The 18070-nt window shown below is 45.0% G+C and overlaps 1 protein-coding gene across 2 annotated transcripts in view; it reads right to left on the minus strand.

Annotated features, from left to right (window-relative positions):
- The window catches only part of LOC129833154 (noelin-2-like), a 118564-nt gene that overhangs the window by 44984 nt on the left and 55510 nt on the right, over window positions 1-18070 (minus strand). The window contains exon 1 of one of the 2 annotated variants that reach the window (XM_055897494.1): window positions 2277-2850. The exons of the other annotated variant lie outside the window; for it this stretch is intronic. Within the exon in view, the coding sequence (XP_055753469.1) occupies window positions 2277-2420 (144 nt within the window). The 5' untranslated portion in view covers window positions 2421-2850. Of the gene's footprint in view, window positions 1-2276; window positions 2851-18070 lie in introns of those variants that run through there. 2 annotated transcript variants of the gene reach the window in all.

Genomic DNA, 18070 nt, shown 5'->3' on the forward strand with positions numbered 1-18070 from the left:
TTGATGGAAGCCTTCGATGTTGCTTTGAGAGTGATGAAAAATAAGGAGCAACACCAATTGGCGCTTTGTTGAACCAGAACAACCATGGAAGCAGAACGGATCTCTAAGCCCCTCCTGACCATGGCTCTGTTTCAATAGCCACACTACTATCAATACTACCATACCATCTACTTCAAATGATGTCATGTATTGGCCATGAATTCTAAGTGGGATGCTGGTATGGACATTGGGACCACAGGAGGTTGGTGGCACCTTAATTGGGGAGGACGGGCTCGTGGTAATGGCTGGAGCGGATTAGGTAGAATGGTATCAAATACATCAAACGTGGTTTTCTTGTGTTTGATGCCATTCCTTTTGCTCCGTTCTAGCCATTATTATGAGCTGTCCTCCAATCAGCAGCCAGGTCCTGCAGTCCATGTCCACTGGAGAAGAAGTCCACTTAGACCACACCCACCCAGGCAGGAAGCAGAACCACTCCTGTACTACTCATTCAGGGACATTATGGGAATGTCATCATTCCTAGTTCCTCAAAAGCTAAAGCTCTGAAAAACACACAGATCAGACACAAGCTATATTGATATTGAACTTGAAGAGAAATATCTGGCTTGAGCTGCGCTTGTAGAATAGATAAATACATCTCAGGGAATGTTTTTCTAGACCTCTCTCTACAAGGTCAACACCTTCATAGAGCTCAGCCTCAACCGTGAAAACATAAACAATGTTTCCTCCAGTGAGCCGTTGAGACAGTTATTACAGCTGGTTGCCTCAGTGCAATAAAGTGGTATTTGTTAGTGCAGCAGGCTTTTATGATAAGACTGGACTGATTGAGGATAGGGCTCTGTGATAGAGGAAAGATTGGGAAGATAGAGTCATAATTCTCTGGACAGATGGACCCCAGCTCCTGAGACCATAGGGAGAATTCACCAAGAAATACACACCTGTAAGTGCACACACACACACACACACACACACACACACACACACACACACACACACACACACACACACACACACACACACACACAAAGGAAGGCAGTCAATGAGGCAGGCATGTGGCATGCGCGCACACAAACACACACACACGCACGGACAGAGCTGGACACACACACACGGACAGAGCTGGACACACACAGATGGACAGTGCTGGACACACACACACGGACAGAGCTGGACACACACACACACACAGACAGAGCTGGACACACACACACAGATGGACAGTGCTGGACACACACACACATAGACAGAGCTGGACACACACACACAGATGGACAGTGCTGGACACACACACACAGACAGAGCTGGACACACACACACACACACACACACACACACGGACAGAGCTGGACACACACATTTCATCAGGGCTGGGTGTTTAATAAGGGAGCAGATGCCATGAAAATAGACCCAGGAAAGAACCAAAGGCTATCACTCACTACTAATGATCCTGAACGTGACAGATGCATTCCTCTGCTTGACACTTCTCAACACCTCTTGTTCGCATCCATATGCACAGTCACACCACACATACATCACAGTGTACACACGTGTACATCCACAACAAGCTACACAAACCTTCACATCTCAATCTCTTAACACGTTCCTCACATGAAACCCAACATAATGTACCTTTCAAGGAGATAACAAAATGAAGGGCCCTGCTTGGATTCTGAAGGCCTACACCTTTACAGAGTCGGTCCATTTTGACACAGGGGACGAAGGAAAGAGAGATGGGGGAACGAGATATGCATCCAACTGGAATAGGGTGTGTAGGAGCTGGAGCCCAAATCTCCCAAGTCCCCCCCCCCCATCATCATCACCTCAGAGTTGGTATATCATCAGTTACACCCTCCAGCTCTCTGACATATCAGTCAACATCCTCATCCCTCACCACAGCAGCAGTATCCCAGCTCTGATCACCCACAGCACACAGAGGATTCACCAGCATGGCACTTCTCCCCTGATTCTCCTTCTCCTCCCAGCAATCAACACAGCAAAATCATTCTGGATCGGTTCCCTGGGAGCGTCACTCACACAAGACCCTGAACATCATTCCCACTTCGTCTGTCTCCCAGCAGCATCGCTCTCACATGCACCGCTTTCATCCTCTATCATTTCTCTTAGCGCAGCACCCGTGAGACAGACCCTCTCCGATACCCACCCCCCCAACCCCACTTCAACCACCCTACCGCTCTGAGACCCCTCACCCGGTCTCCAACTCATCCACACAGCAGACAGATAGAAAGGATGGGAAAAGAGCAGTCTACTGTACGCACGCTGACGATCCTCTCGGAGGTGCCCCCTCGGGAGACAGTGGTCCCGTTGAGTCCCACCAGAGAGGGCAGTGTCTGGGACATCCAGTTGGTCACCATGGCCATGGTGCTGAGCACCGCCCCGATCTTCAGCAGCGGAACGCTCATTTCGCCTGTCCCCCCACCTCCACACCGCTCTGCGCTCCTCAGCCCCTACCGCCCCCCTGCCCTGCACTCTTCCACCTCTCCTCCGCTCAGATCACCCCACTCTGCCTGCCTGCACCGGGACCAGTTAGTCAGCCAGGCAGGAGCAGAGAACCAGGCGGACAGGCAGTTAGCCAGAGACACAGCCCCAGCACGGTGGCTCTCTCCTCAGCCCACGGAAGAAACTAGAGCAGCTCTGATAACCACAGACCCAGGCTTAGTCAGTCAGCCAGCCAGCGGTAGAACCAGAGCGAGGGGCAGAGGAGGACAGGAGATCACATCCAGCAGCAGCATCACACTGGGTCTATCCGTCTGAGAGCAACTGCCTGCCAGAGCCTCTCTCTCCCTCGCTCGCTCTCTCTCAAGATGCAGAGCTGCGCATTGGCTGCATCCCTCTCTCGTCCCCTCCCTGGCTGCCTCCCTCTCTCTCGTCCCCTCCCTGGCTGCCTTCTTCTCTACTCCCTGGCTGTCAGCCTCTCCTCCCTTACTCCAGCCTTTCTTTACATGCTTACGTCCCTCCTTTATTTTTCGTCTCTCCCTCTCTTTTGCGCCTTCTATCGCAGTTCTCTCCTGACTCTTTAGTGTGTTCATTGAAAAGCACACAGTCACAGAGAGAGACGATGAGACTGTGAGGGAGGCTGCAAGGGTATGTAGATGAGTGCAGACAAGACAGGACAGGACATTCAGTGTTCAACACCATGACTGTGTTGGGTTCCATTACTCTGTCCAACTCACAGCTAGCCTGCAGCCTGTTCAGAGGCATCACCTCATACACAACCCCCTCTCTACTCAGATGGACTGGAGGAGGAGGAAGATGCAAGCAGGGTGGGTCTTAATGAGGAAGATGAGGGAGAGGAAGAAGAGGGAGAGGAGGAGAAGGAGCAGGTTGCATGGTGAGGGTATAATGAAGAAGAGGGTGAGGAAGAAGGAGAAGAGGCAAGCAGGGTGGGTATTAATGAGGAAGAGGAGGGAGAGGAAGAAGAGGGAGAGGAGGAGGATGACAAGGTGGGTATTAATGTGGAAGGAAGTGGAAGAGGCTCCATGTTGAGATGGACATAAGGAGTAAAGAGGAGGGAAATTAGGGAGAGGAGGAGGAGTAAGTAGGCATTCTTGGTAGGGTATTAATGAGGAAGAGGAGGTGAGTAGGCAGGCTGTGTGGGATGGGTATTAATGAGGAAGAGGAACGATGTGTTCCAGCCCACAGCTCCTCTTCTCCTCCTCTCCTCTTCTCCTGACAGCCCATCAGTTACCCTGCTTCCTGACTCCTCCTTAATCGCCCTGTAATATGCACACTCAACCGCTACAGACCCGCTCGCCGCCGCCGCCACACACACACACACACACACACACACACACACACACACACACACACACACACACACACACACACACACACACACACACACACACACACACACACACACACACACACACACACACACACACACACACACACACACACACCTCTGACTGTTACTGGCACACACTCCCCCACACTGCTATCTTTTAACTCAAGCTGAACGAACCCCCTCTCTCAAAGTACTGGCCATGCGAGGAGCTTTCAGTGTGGACCTAACTAACTAAACGAGTTGATGAAATAGAAAGTTAATCAATAATAGGGAGGTAATTATAGAAGTGGAGAAAATTGGAAGCCTAATGGATCTGACTGTGAAATGAAGTAGGAATTAACAGGCTTTTCATGGAGCAAAATGGCTGCCATGTCGTGCATCACCCAGGTGGGTGCTAGTGTGGGGGTGGTGGAGTGAGTATGTGGAAACCATGCAAAGCAGTTGATTATCATCATTTTCATCAGGTGGTGGTTGTTATCATCATTACTTTCTCTTGTTCTTGTGAAAGTGTTTCTTGAACCAGGCAATAGTGTCATGTTTCAGACCTTCTGCTTACTCTGCCCATAGAAGATGGTGTCAGTTTACCCTGTAGGGATTATGCGTCAGCATCAAATGACCCTCTAAAACAGCAGCCACTCATAATGATGACAGACTGCCTGGGTGTGACAGTATGCCCATGTCATCCCCTCTCCTCTTTGTGTATGGTGACTGATTGATCTTGTCAGACAAGCCTCTCCTACCCAGGTACCAACACTGGGCAGGGGCTGGGGAGATGGTGAGTGATATGGGGTTTGCTGTGGAGGGCCATGGGTTGACATGTTATGAGAGGAGACAGCTTGCTGAGCTCTATCCAAGACATGTCAGGCCTCCTCAGCTCACCTGCTGGCTCTTTCTCTCCCACTCTGCCTCTCCAGCCTATTGCTGTGACAAGGCTGCCCTCAAGTGGCAAGTAGGAGCATTACAGCTGTTCAGCTCACGTCCATTCGCTTGAGGCCAATCAGCCTTTGGCAATTACTGCCTTTGGCAATTACTGCCGGCATTTACCCGATGGTGGTGACAAACGATTGTCACAGTTTAGTATCATGATGGCATGTCAAGGAATAATTTAGTCATACATCCTCTCTTTACAATCATCTGTTGTAATGGTTCTATATTTACTATGCTTTCCCTTCTATGCGGTCGTACGATGCATTTATACATGCAGATAGACTATTCACACACACACAAGTCCCTGCAGGATCCTTGCCTTACCCTGGATATGAATGAGTAAAAGATCACAGCAAAGCAGACAGAAATACACCTGAACCAGAGTACGAGTGGACTCGGAATTGCCAGGGACCTCACAAAACGATATTGTGTTGATACGGTGGCAGGTAGCCTAGATGTTGGAGTGTTGGGCCAGTAACCCAACGGTCGCTAGTTCAAATCCCTGAGCTGACGATGTAAAAAATCTGTTGATGTGCCCTTGAGAAAGGCACTTAATCCTTATTATTCCAGGGTTGCCGTTGATAACGGCTGTAACTCTACTGTCTCAGGGAGAGCGGGATATGCAGAAAACACATCTCCATTTCATACATGTGTATAATACACACTTGTACATGTGTGGAACAGGACTAATGTAAGCACCCATTAAATGATTATTACTTAGGTGCCGATATGTATGTGATTCGATATTGTGATTTGATGTTACAAATATATTGCTCACCATGTGCAGACAGTGGCGGTAGATGCCATTTATGATGAGGGAGGACTTTATTTAAATAATTTTATGAGGATGGCCTTATTTCTATTACAGCATATTGGATAACTGTCATTCATACTTCACCCAGCTCAATGTAACATGGATAGGCTTAGGCTACTACATGTAGGCGCACAGGTCCAGAGAAATCAGAGTAATGAAGGTGACAGACAGTGACACATTCAATACCGCCTTTCCCACTCTGCATCTAGCTGATCTAGGTTGTAAAAATGAGTCCAACAGTTGCAGACGAGAGTTTCTATTGGACATATTCAGGTATGTTTATTCCCGTTTCGTTCCGTTTTGTTCCTGTTTAAGAAAGGCTTTTCAACAGAATCGGCAGAATGAATACACACGATCACATGCAAACACAGAATTAGCAGCCACATATAAACCGCATGATCCCTTTGCTCGATGTAGCCTATATACACTCTGAACAAAAATATAAAATGCAACATGCAACAATTTCAAAGATTTTACTGAGTTAAAGTTCATATGAGGAAATCAGTCAATTGAAATAAATAAATTAGGCTCTAATCTATGGATTTCACATAACTGAGAATACAGATATGCATCTGTTGGTCACAGATACCTTAAATAAAAAGGTAGGGGCGTGGATCAGAAAAACAGTCAGCATCTGGTGTGACCACCTTGTCCCTCATTCCGTTTGGTTACCTGTTCTGGAGTCTTATGGCTTGGGGTAAAAACTGTTGAGAAGCCTTTTTGTCCTAGACATGGCACTCCGGAACCGCTTGCCATGCGGTAGTAGAGAGAACAGTCTATGGCTGGGGTCTTTGACAATTTTTAGGGCCTTCCTCTGACACCGTCTGGTGTAGAGGTCCTGGATGGCAGGCATCTTAGCTCCAGTGATGTACTGGGCCATATGAACTACCCTCTGTAGTGCCTTGCGGTCGGAGGCCGAGCAATTGCCGTACCAGGCAGTGATGCAACCGGTCAGGATGCTCTCGATGTTGCAGCTGTAGAATCTTTTGAGGATCTCAGGACCCATGCCAAATCTTTTTAGTTTCCTGAGGGGGAATAGGCTTTGTCGTGCCCTCTTCAACACTGTCTTGGTGTGTTTGGACCATTCTAGTTTGTTGTTGATATGGACACCAAGGAACTTGAAGCTCTCAACCTGCTCCACTACAGCCCCGTCGATGAGAATGGGGGCGTGCTCGGTCCTTCTTTTCCTGTAGTCCACAATCATCTCCTTAGTCTTGGTTACGTTAAGGGATAGGTTGTTATTCTGGCACCACCCGGCCAGGTCTCTGACCTCCTCCCTATAGGCTGTCTCGTCGTTGTCGGTGATCAGGCCTACCACTGTTGTGTCGTCAGTAAACTTAATGATGGTGTTGGAGTCGTGCCTGTCCATGCAGTCGTGGGTGAACAGGGAGTACAGGAGGGGACTGAGCACGCACCCCTGGGGAGCTCCAGTATTGAGGATCAGCGTGGCAGATGTGTTGCTACCTACCCTCACCACCTGGGTGCGGCCTGTCAGGAAGTCCAGGATCTAGTTGCAGAGGGAGGTGTTTAGTCCCAGGTTCCTTAGCTTAGTGTTGAGCTTTGAGGGCACTATGGTGTTGAACGCTGAGCTGTAGTCAATGAATAGCATTCTCACATACGTGTTCCTTTTGTCCAGGTGGGAAAGGGCAGTGTGGAGTGCAATAGAGATTGCATCATCTTTGGCTCTGTTTGGGCGGTATGCAAATTGGAGTGGGTCTAGGGTTTCTGGGATAATGGTGTTGATGTGAGCCATTACCAACCTTTCAAAACACTTCATGGCTACAGATGTGAGTGCTACAGGTCAGTAGTCATTTAGGTAGGTTACCTTAGTGTTCTTGGGCACAGGAACTATGGTGGTCTGCTTGAAACATGTTGGTATTACAGACTCAATCAGGGACATGTTGAAAATGTCAGTGAAGACACCTGCCAGTTGGTCAGCACATGCCCGGAGCACCCGTCCTGGTAATCCGTCTGGCCCCGCAGCCTTGTGTACATTGACCGGTTTACAGGTCTTACTCACGTCGGCTACAGAGAGCATTATCACACAGTCGTCCGGAACAGCTGATGCTCTCATGCATGCCTCAGTGTTGCTTGCCTCGAAGCGAGCATAGAAGTGATTTAGCTCGTCTGGTATGCTCGTGTCACTGGGCAGCTCGCGTCTGTGCTTCCCTTTGTAGTTTGTAATAGTTTGCAAGCCCTGCCACATCCGAAGAGCATCGGAGCCGGCGTAGTATGATTCAATCTTAGCCCTGTATTGACGCTTTGCCTGTTTGATGGTTCGTCGCAGGGCATAGCGGGATTTCTTGTAAGTTTCCGGGTTAGAGTCCAGCACCTTGAAAGCGGCAGCTCTAACCTTTAGCTCAGTGCGATTGTTGCCTGTAATCCATGGCTTCTGGTTGGGGTATGTACGTACAGTCACTGTGAGGCCAACGTCCTCGATGCACTTATTGATAAAGCCAGTGACTGATGTGGTGTATTCCTCAATGTCATATGAAGAATCCCGGAACATGTTCCAGTCTGTGATAGCAAAACAGCCCTGTAGTTTAGCATCTGCTTCATTTGACCGAGTCACTGGTGCTTCCTGCTTTAATTTTTGCTTGTAAGCAGGAATCAGGAGGATAGAGTTGTGATCAGATTTACCAAATGGAGGGAGAGCTTTGTATGCATCTCTGTGTGTGGAGTATAGGTGATCTAGAATTATTTTCCCTCTGGTTGCACATTTAACATGTTGATAGAGATTTGGTAGAACTGATTTAAGTTTCCCTGCATTAAAGTCTCCGGCCACTAGGAGCGCCGCCTCTGGGTGAGTGGTTTCCTGTTTGCTTATTTCCTTATACAGCTGACTGAGTGCGGTCTTAGTGCCAGCATCTGTTTGTGATGGTAAATAAACAGCCACAAAAAGTATAGCTGAGAACTCTCTAGGCAAGTAGTGTGGCCTGCAATTTATCACAATATACTCTACTTCAGGCGATCAAAATCTAGAGACTTCCTTAGATTTCGTGCACCAGCTGTTTACAAATATGCACAGACCGCCCAACCCTCGTCTTACCGAAGTGTGCTGTTCTATCTTGCCGGTGCAGCGTGTATCCCGCTAGCTGAATATCCATGTCGTCATTCAGCCACGATTCCGTGGAACATAGGATATTACAGTTTTTGATGTCCCGTTGGTAGGATATTTGCGATCGTACCTCGTATAATTCATTGTCCAATGATTGCACGTTGGCGAGTAATATTGATGGTAATGGCAGCTTTCCTACTCGCCTTCTCTGGGGCCTGACGAGGCATCCGGCTCTTCGACCTCTGTACCTGCGTCGCTTCCTCTTGCGAATAATTGGGATGTCGGCCCTGTGGGGTGTTTGTTTATCATGTGAGTCTTGCTTGTTGTTGAAAAAATCTTCTTTTAATCCGAGGTGAGTGATCGCTGTCCTGATATCCAGAAGCTCTTTTTTGCAGTAAGATACGGTGGTAGAAACATTATGTACAAATTAAGTTACAAATAACGCAAAAAAACCCACATAATAGCACAATTGGTTTGGCGCCCGTAAAACTGCTGCCATTTCTTCTTCGTGCTGGATATTTGCGGGAAATGGAACAGGCTGTCGTACACAGCATTCCCAAACATGCTCAATAGGTGACATGTCTGGTGAGTATGCAGGCCATTGAAAAACTGGGACATGTTTCATCTTCCAGGAATTGTGTACAGATCCTTGCGACATGGGGCCGTGCATAATCCTGCTGAAACATGAGGTGATGGCGGCGAATGAATGGCACGACAATGGGCCTCAGGATCTCGCACGGTATATATTTGCATTCAAATCTATAAAATGCAATTGTGTTCATTGTCCGTAGCTTATGCCTGCCCACACCGTAATCCCAACACCACCATGGGGCACTCTGTTCACAACGTTGACATCAGCAAACCGCTCGCCCACACGCTGTCTGCCTTCTGGCTGGTACAGTTGAAACCCTGGATTAATCTGTGTCGAGCACACTTCTCCAGCATGCCAGCGGCCATTGAGGGTAAGCATTTGGCCACTGAAGTCAGTTACGACGCTGAACAGCAGTCAGGTCTAGACCCTGGTGAGGACGACGAGCATACAGTTTCTGACAGTTTGTGCAGAAATTCTTCCGTTGTGCAAATGCACAGTTTCATCAGCTGTCCGGGTGGCTGATCTCAGACAATCCTGAAGGTGAAGAAGCCGTATGTGGAGGTCCTGGACTGGCATGGTTACGTGTGGTCTGCGGTTGTGAGGCCAGTTGGACGTACTGCCAAATTCTCTAAAACAATGTTGGAGGTGGCTTATGGTAGAGAAATGAACCTTCAATTATCTGGCAACAGCTCTGGTGGACATTGCTGCAGTCAGCAGGTCAATTGCACGCACCCTCAAAACTTAAGACATCGGAGGCATTGTGTTGTCTGGCAAAACGACACATTTGAGAGTACCTTTGGATTATCTTGACAACGGAGAAATGCTCACTAACAGGGATGTAAACAAGTTTGCGCACAGAATTTGATAGAAATAAGCTTTTTGTGCTTGTCTAAAATGTTGGGGATCTTTTACTTCAGCTCATGAAACATGAGACCAACACTTTACATGTTGCATTTACATTTTTGTTCAGTATATTTCCTTCTCTCCTTCTCTCACCTTTTCCCTTCGCTTGTGGACTTACATTTACATTTACATTTAAGTCATTTAGCAGACGCTCTTGTCCAGAGCGACTTACAAATTGACTTCAGTGCACAATACAACAACAGTTGTCTGTGAACAGGCGAAAAAAAACTTTACAAGCCAAACGTTCCTACCATAATCGCTACACACAGCCTACATCGTTGTCACCATATTAATGTCATAGTCAACATAGCTACTAGAACTAACGTGTTAGTAAACCCGCTACAATCATACAGTACAGTGTACAGCAAGCAGTTTAGCAGTTAAACTTGCGGGTCCCGGTGGCAACTCTTAGAAGAGTTCCATTGTTGGAAAGCCATAGCCAGCTAGCTAACATAGCATCCCTTTGTTTGACCCGGGTGTTTGAGTAGGCTAAACTAGCATTCGCTTGCTAAGTCAGTGAAAGTGAAAGTAAAAAATATATACTAAGAAATAAGGCTCTCTTGCTTCTCTTTAATTTTAGAAGAAATGAATTTGTTCAAAACTGTTCAACTATTGTCTTTCTCGCTCTTTGGGTGAACTACACACCACATGTTATGGACTGCACTGCTACCTAGCTGTAGCTTATGCTTTCAGTACTAGATTCATTCTCTGATCCTTTGATTGGGTGGACAACATATCAGTTCATGCTGCAAGAGTTCTGATAGGTTGAAGGATGTCCTCCGGAGGTTATCATAATTACTGTGTAAGTCTATGGAAAGCGGTGAGAACCATGAGCCTCCTAGGTTTCATATTGAAGTCAATGTACCCAGAGGAGGACAGAAGCTAGCCGTCCTCCGGCTACACCATGGTGCTACCCTACAAAGCGCTGCTGAAGCTACTGTAGACCTTCATTACTAAACAGAATTACTAAACCAAAATTATTTGGTGAACATATTTAATATTAACTTTTGTAATGTTTCACTTTACATTTTTCTGAAATTCTGAGGATTGTCCTTCCATTCCTCCTCTGAGGAGCCTCCACTGGCTGCAGACAGAGAGGAGAGAGCATGATAAAATGAGTTTTGATCAATAATGGAAATATAAGTGCTGAAAACATGTTGGCTCACTATTTTTGGGGTTATGTATTGTGTGTAATACCGCATGTGTAAGCAACACATCATACATGTGTTAGTGTCCATGGCCACCGGATGGCAGCAGAGGTTTAAAGAGATGATGTAAATAAAGTGACGATGTATCACCACTGACAACCATAAAGTATCTCACCTTGTGATACTAGTACATGTTTCTACAGAACTGATCTATCAAATCTCTACTGAGCTCTAGTTTGTAAAACAGATACGCAAGATGAACTAGAGACAGTATTGGAGGAAGCAAGATTTACTGGGAACACAATAACATCTGCCATATCTACTAGAGGAGAATCTATGCATTTCAGTAAACCCACTGTCAGACTAAAGTTTGCACTTGTATGATCCGACAAGCTTTAAGCAAATATGGTCTCCCGTCTGGACTACTGCAACTCGCTGTTGGCTGGGCTCCCCGCTTGTGTCATCAAACCACTGCGACTTATACAGAACGCCACAGCCCACCTGGTGTTCAACCTTACCAAGTTCTCCAATGTCACCCCATCTCCTCCACACACCCCACTGGATTCCAGTCAAAGCTCGCATCCACTACAAGACCATGGTGCCTGCATACGGAGCAGCAAGAGGAACTGCCCCTCCCTACCTCCAGGCTATGCTACACCCAAACCCGAGTACCCTGATTCTGCCACCTCTGGTCTCTTGGGCAGTTCCCGCTCAGCCCAGTCCTAGCTCTTCTCTGTCCTGGCACCCCAATGGTGGAACCAGCTTCCTCCTGAGAGTACCTGCCCATCTCCCAAAAACATAAAACATTTGAAACCCTACCTCTTCAAAGAGTATCTTAAAATAACCCCCCCCCCCAAAAAAAATTTGCCTTTTGTAAACTAACACTTGCACCCGACAGCCCATCCCACCCATCTCTACTGATAGCTACTTGATTGAGTACAAATGTACTATGACTGTGCTATGTGGTTGTCCCACCAAGCTATCTTTTTTATAATTTTTTTATAATATGTTTATTATTTTCCAATAAAAATAAAATAAAAAAGACAGCAGTACAAACAATGACATTCATTGTACTGTTGAATGGGATGGCCAATTTAGAGGACAAAACAAAAGTTAACTCACACATACACAAAATAAAACAAAATCCTATTAGGTGGTACATGTATAAGACAGCATATAGTCATTACAAGCAGTGTAGTTAAGTCAAAAATAAATATTGGGTGGAGTACAGCACAGAGTAGCAGCAGATTGTCAGCCCAGTTATGAAGCAGGACTAGACCATTTGGGCCAGTATCGGCTGCCATACTTTGTAAAACACTGGACTTCTATTGGAGGTATTGTATCGAATCTTTTCCACATTTCAAAGGTAGGTACAGTCTCCAATTTCCAAAATTGCAATATGAGCCTTTTGGCTAATAGAGTACAAAGAGAGACAGCTTTCCCTTCCTGGCTATTCCCATCAACTGTACCAAACAGAGCGATCAATGAGTCTGGGGCTAGAACTCTATCAAAGGCCTTAGATAAGTAATCAAAAATGAGAGCCCAGTAAGCATGTAACTTAGGGCATGTCCAGAATAAGTGGGTCAACATCCTGCTTGCACCTCTCACACAGTGGTGAGGTGTCCGGGAATATTTTATGCAGTTTTACTTTTGAGTAGTGTAACCTGTGTATCACCTTAAACTGTACAAGGTTGTGTCTGGCATTCACTGAACGGTGGTTTATATTCCTGAGAGCTTCTATCCAGTCCTCATTTGAGATTTCTGAACCAAGTTCTTGTTCCCAAGCCCTTTTAATGGTGTCTGTGGATACCTCTATGTGGGCCTGTAGCACATCATACAGTCTAGAGACCGACCCTTTTGAATGGGGTTTGACAAGGATCAAGTTCAGTTCCCGCTCAGCCCAGTCAAAACTGTTCGCTGCTCTGGCACCCCAATGGTGGAACAAACTCCCTCACGACGCCAGGACAGCGGAGTCAATCACCACCTTCCGGAGACACCTGAAACCCCACCTCTTCAAGGAATACCTAGGATAAAGCAATCCTTCTGCCCCCCCCCCCCCCCCTTAAAAGATTTAGATGCACTATTGTAAAGTGGCCGTTCCACTGGATGTCATTAGGTGAATGCACCAATTTGTAAGTCGCTCTGGATAAGAGCGTCTGCTAAATGACTTAAATGTAATGTAAATGTAATCAAGCTATCTAATGTAGGACTATTTGGCTTCATGCCATACTGTGGGATATGTGTCCTTAAGAAATTCCTGATTTGGAGGTATCTGAAAAAATGTGTTGTTGGCATGTTGAACTTTCCCTGTAATTGTTGAAATGAAGCTAACTGACCATCTATGTATAGATTACCAATTGTTGTGAGCCCCTTCTCCCTCCACTGTGAAAACACCACATCATCCAATGCAGGGTGGAAAGCATGATTCAGGCAAATCGGGCTGTCAATGTATACAGTGGGTATGTTAAGAAAATACATAATCTGTTTCCAGATCCTTAGCGTATGACAAATGACTGGATTAGAGTCATAAGTGTCTTTTTTCACATATGATGGGCTATTAAAACTTCTTGTCAATAGGGGGGCGCTGTTTCACTTTGGAAAAAATCGTGCCCAAATGAAACGGACTCGTACTCTTTTCTAGATCATACAACATGCATATTATTATTACTATTGGATAGAAAACACTCAGAAGTTTCTAAAACTGTTTGAATTATATCTGTGATTGAAACAGAACTCATTTTGCAGCAAACTTCCATACAGGAAGTGAAAAACCTGAAAACGAGGCTCTGTTTCAGGGCCTGCCTATTCAACTGGCTTTTATTTATCGATATGCATGCACTTCATACGCCTTCCACTAGATGTCAACAGGCAATGGAAGGTGGAATGGGGTGTCTAGCTTGATCTGAGGCCGAACAAGAGCTTTTGGAGTGACAGGTCCTTAATTTTCTTTGTCTTCGAAGGCGCGCGGCGGAGCTCGACATTGTCTTCTGAAAAGCGTTCGGTTTACGCGCCGAATATCTCCGGCTCTGATTTTATTTGATACATATGATAATAACATCATAAAGTAGGTTTTTTCAACCGAGTTTTATCAGTTTATTCAACGTTTATTGGGACTTTTGGAGTTTTCCGTTCTTTGCGTCAAGAGAGGATGAGAATGTTAGCAACCTTGGCTAGCATTGTGGCGCGAATTCGACAGAAGAAATGGACATTCTAAAACCAAACAACGATTTATTGGACCAAGTTCTCCTTGTACAACATTCTGATGGAAGCTCAGCAAAAGTAAGAAAACATTTATGATGTTATTTCGTATTTCTGTGTAAAATGTTGACTCCTATTCTCCGCCGTTTTGGTGAGCGCTGTCTCACAATAACGAAAGCTGTATGTTATGGTAAAGTTATTTTAAAAAATCTAAGACAGCGGTTGCATTAAGAACCAGTGTATCTTTCATTTGCCATACAACAAGTATTTTTATGTAAAGTTTATGATGAGTTCTTTGGTCAGATTAGGTGAGTGTCCAAAATATCTCCGGAGATTCTGGTGAATCGATGCTATAACCAGGATTTGTAGCTATAAATATGCACATTTTCAAACAAAACATAATTGTATTGTATAACATGATGTTATAAGACTCATCTGATGAATTTGTTCAAGGTTAGTGATTCATTTTATTATATCTTTTGCTGGTTTTTGCGATTTTTGCGATTCACCTTTGCGGTGAATAAATGCGTTTGTGTTTGGCTATTGTGGTAAGCTAATATAATTCTATATTGTGTTTTCGCTGTAAAACACTTAAAAAATCAGAAATATTGGCTGGATTCACAAGATATTTATCTTTCATTTGCTGTACACCATGTATTTTTCATAAATGTTTTATGATGAGTATTTATGTACTTCACATTGCTCTCTGTAATTATTCTGGCTGCTTTGGTGCTATTTTCGATGGTAGCTGCAATGTAAAACTATGATTTATACCTCAAATATGCACATTTCGAACAAAACATAAATGTATTGTATGACATGTTATAAGACTGTCATCTGATGAAGTTGTTTCTTGGTTAGTGACTCATTTTATCTCAATTTTGTCGGTTTTGTGAAAGCTACCTATGCGGTGGAAACATGGTAAAAATATGCGGTTGTGTGTTTGGCTATTGTGGTTAGCTAATAGAAATACATATTGTGTTTTCGTTGTAAAACATTTTAAAAGTCGGAAATAATGGCTGGATTCACAAGATGTTTATCTTTCATTTGCTGTATTGGACTTGTGATTTCATGAAAATTATATTATATGATATCCCTGTCCCGTTAGGCTAGGCTATGCTAGTCAGCTTTTTTGATGAGGAGGATCCCGGATCCGGGAGAGAGAAGCGGTAGAGGTTTTAACAAGTGCAGGGAGTGAGGAACGTTGACGGGAGGCCTGCTCAATCAAAAGCCATGAAGGCATATCCTTCTGTCTTATCGCAGGTAAACTTTCCCTCCAGAAAGACACAATGTTCAGATTAGCAGCCCAATAATACAGTTTGAAGTGAGGAAGGCCAAAGCCCCCCTCTATCTTGTACTTGCATAAATGCTTCTTTGAAATTCTGGCTGCCTTGTTATCCCATAAAAATTGAGTTACTATTGAATCCAGTTTCTTAAAATAGCTTTGTGGTATGAAATTGGGTAGACATTGGAAGAGGTAAAGAAACCTGGGTAGGACAACCATTTTAATAGCGTTTATACGACCAACCAAGGAAATAGGCAGAGTTTTCCATAAATCTATATTTTGTTTAAGCTGATATATTTTCATGTCCCAATTCGCTTTCAATAGCTGATCAAGGTCTCTTGTCACTACAATGCCAAGGCTTGTGAACTTGTCCCTCACTGTTCTAAACGGGGTAGATTGCAGAAATTGCATATCCACAGGCCGTGATATTGGCATCAAATCACTTTTTTGCCAGTTTATCTTGTAGCAGAGAAGGAGCCGTGTAACGGCTTTCCTCTTCCTCCGAAGAGGAGGAGCATGGATTGAACCAAGACACAGCGTTGTGATATGACATGATTTATTAAAGTAAAGACGAAAAAACACGAAAACACTGTAACAAACTACAAAACAACAAACGACGTAGACGAACCTGAACATAAGAACTTACATGACACGAAGAACGCATGAAACAGGAACAGACTACATAAACCGAACAAACAAAACCGAAACAGTCCCGTGTGGCGCAACGTACATAGACACTGACACAGGAGACAACCACCCACAACAATCAATGTGGAAACACCTACCTTAATATGGCTCTCAATCAGAGGAAATGAAAACCACCTGCCTCTAATTGAGAGCCATATCAGGTCACCCTTAACCAACATAGAAACACATAACATAGACTACCCACCCAAACTCACGCCCTGACCGTCAAACACATACAAAATAACTGAAAACTGGTCAGGAACGTGACAAGCCGAATGAGTTTATCAAGTTAAGTAAGGGTGGAATAGAAGTTTTAGGCTTGGACAAAAACAAAAGGACATCGTCTGCATAGAGGGAAATTTTGTGCTGTGTGTCTTTTATTTAACTGAAGCTATATCGGCACATGCCCGAATGCGAGTAGCAAGGGGTTCCATGGCTATAGCGAAGAGAGCAGGCGAAATAGGGCACCCCTGTCGGCACCCCTTGAACAGGCGGAATGCCTGTGACATTTCCTGATTGGTCACCACGGATGCCATTGGGTGTGCATAAATAATTCTTATGCAATTAATAAATTCCTTTCCAAATCCGAAATGCTCCAGAACCGACATCATATACTTCCACTCAATCTGATCAAACGCCTTCTCTGCATCAAGAGCTATTACCACTGCCTCAACCTTATGATCATGATACATTACGTTGAAAAGGCATCTCAAATTGTAGTATGTATGTCGGCCCGGGATAAAACCTGTCTGGTCAGGGTGTATGATGTCGGAAATATATTTTTTCAATCGGTTTGCCAATATCTTTGTCAACACCTTGTTTTCTATGGGGAGTAACGACACGGGGCGATACGACGACATCTCCATGGAATCTCTATCTTTTTTCAAGATCAGTGATATTGTAGCCTCATATGGTGTTTGGCATTTTCTTTGGAGTGTTTAAACATTCAAAACATAAGTGGAGATAGACTGGCGCAGTACTTCTTATAGAATTCTATTACATATCCATCGGGCCCAGGGGCCTTGCTGTTTGGAAATTGTGCTATCGCTGTGTTAATTTCCTCTAAGGTTATCCCTGCATCGAGTGCAGCAGCTGCCCCCCTGTCTAGTTTAGGAAGTTCACATTCAGCGAGAAAGCGTTCCATAGTTTGTGGATGAGTAGCATCGCATTTTGATTGGTATAGCTCTGAGTAAAACTGTGCAAAGCATTTATTAATATCCTGCGGATCTGTTACTATTTTACCCTTCTTGTCTTTTATTTTGTGAATAGCTCTAGATGCCTGTGCGGAGCGGAGCGTTTAATATGAGTTTCTTGAAGAAGCACTATGTCAGCACCCAGTGATTTAAGATGAGAAAAAACCTTAGCTCGTTTCACGACATGCCCTAAGTCATTACAGTTCCAGATGACTATCTTTATTCCACCAGGTCTACTCTGTGCTCTGTCACTATGTGGCATTTCTTATTTTAGAGCAAATTGCTGCTGTCATACAAAACCCAGAAGAAAACCGTCCCGCCATGCGGGAGCTTGTCATGCCACCTGTATTAATAAACGTGAACATAAAACACAGACCCCATCCCCCCTCCCGTCCCTTTACTGAGTGACTTCCCCAAACGAAGCACTCCTTGGCTAACACACAAACCTTAGAGTGTCTAG

Source organism: Salvelinus fontinalis, chromosome 34 (genome assembly GCF_029448725.1).
Source record: "Salvelinus fontinalis isolate EN_2023a chromosome 34, ASM2944872v1, whole genome shotgun sequence".
In the NCBI taxonomy this organism is placed as follows: domain Eukaryota; kingdom Metazoa; phylum Chordata; class Actinopteri; order Salmoniformes; family Salmonidae; genus Salvelinus; species Salvelinus fontinalis.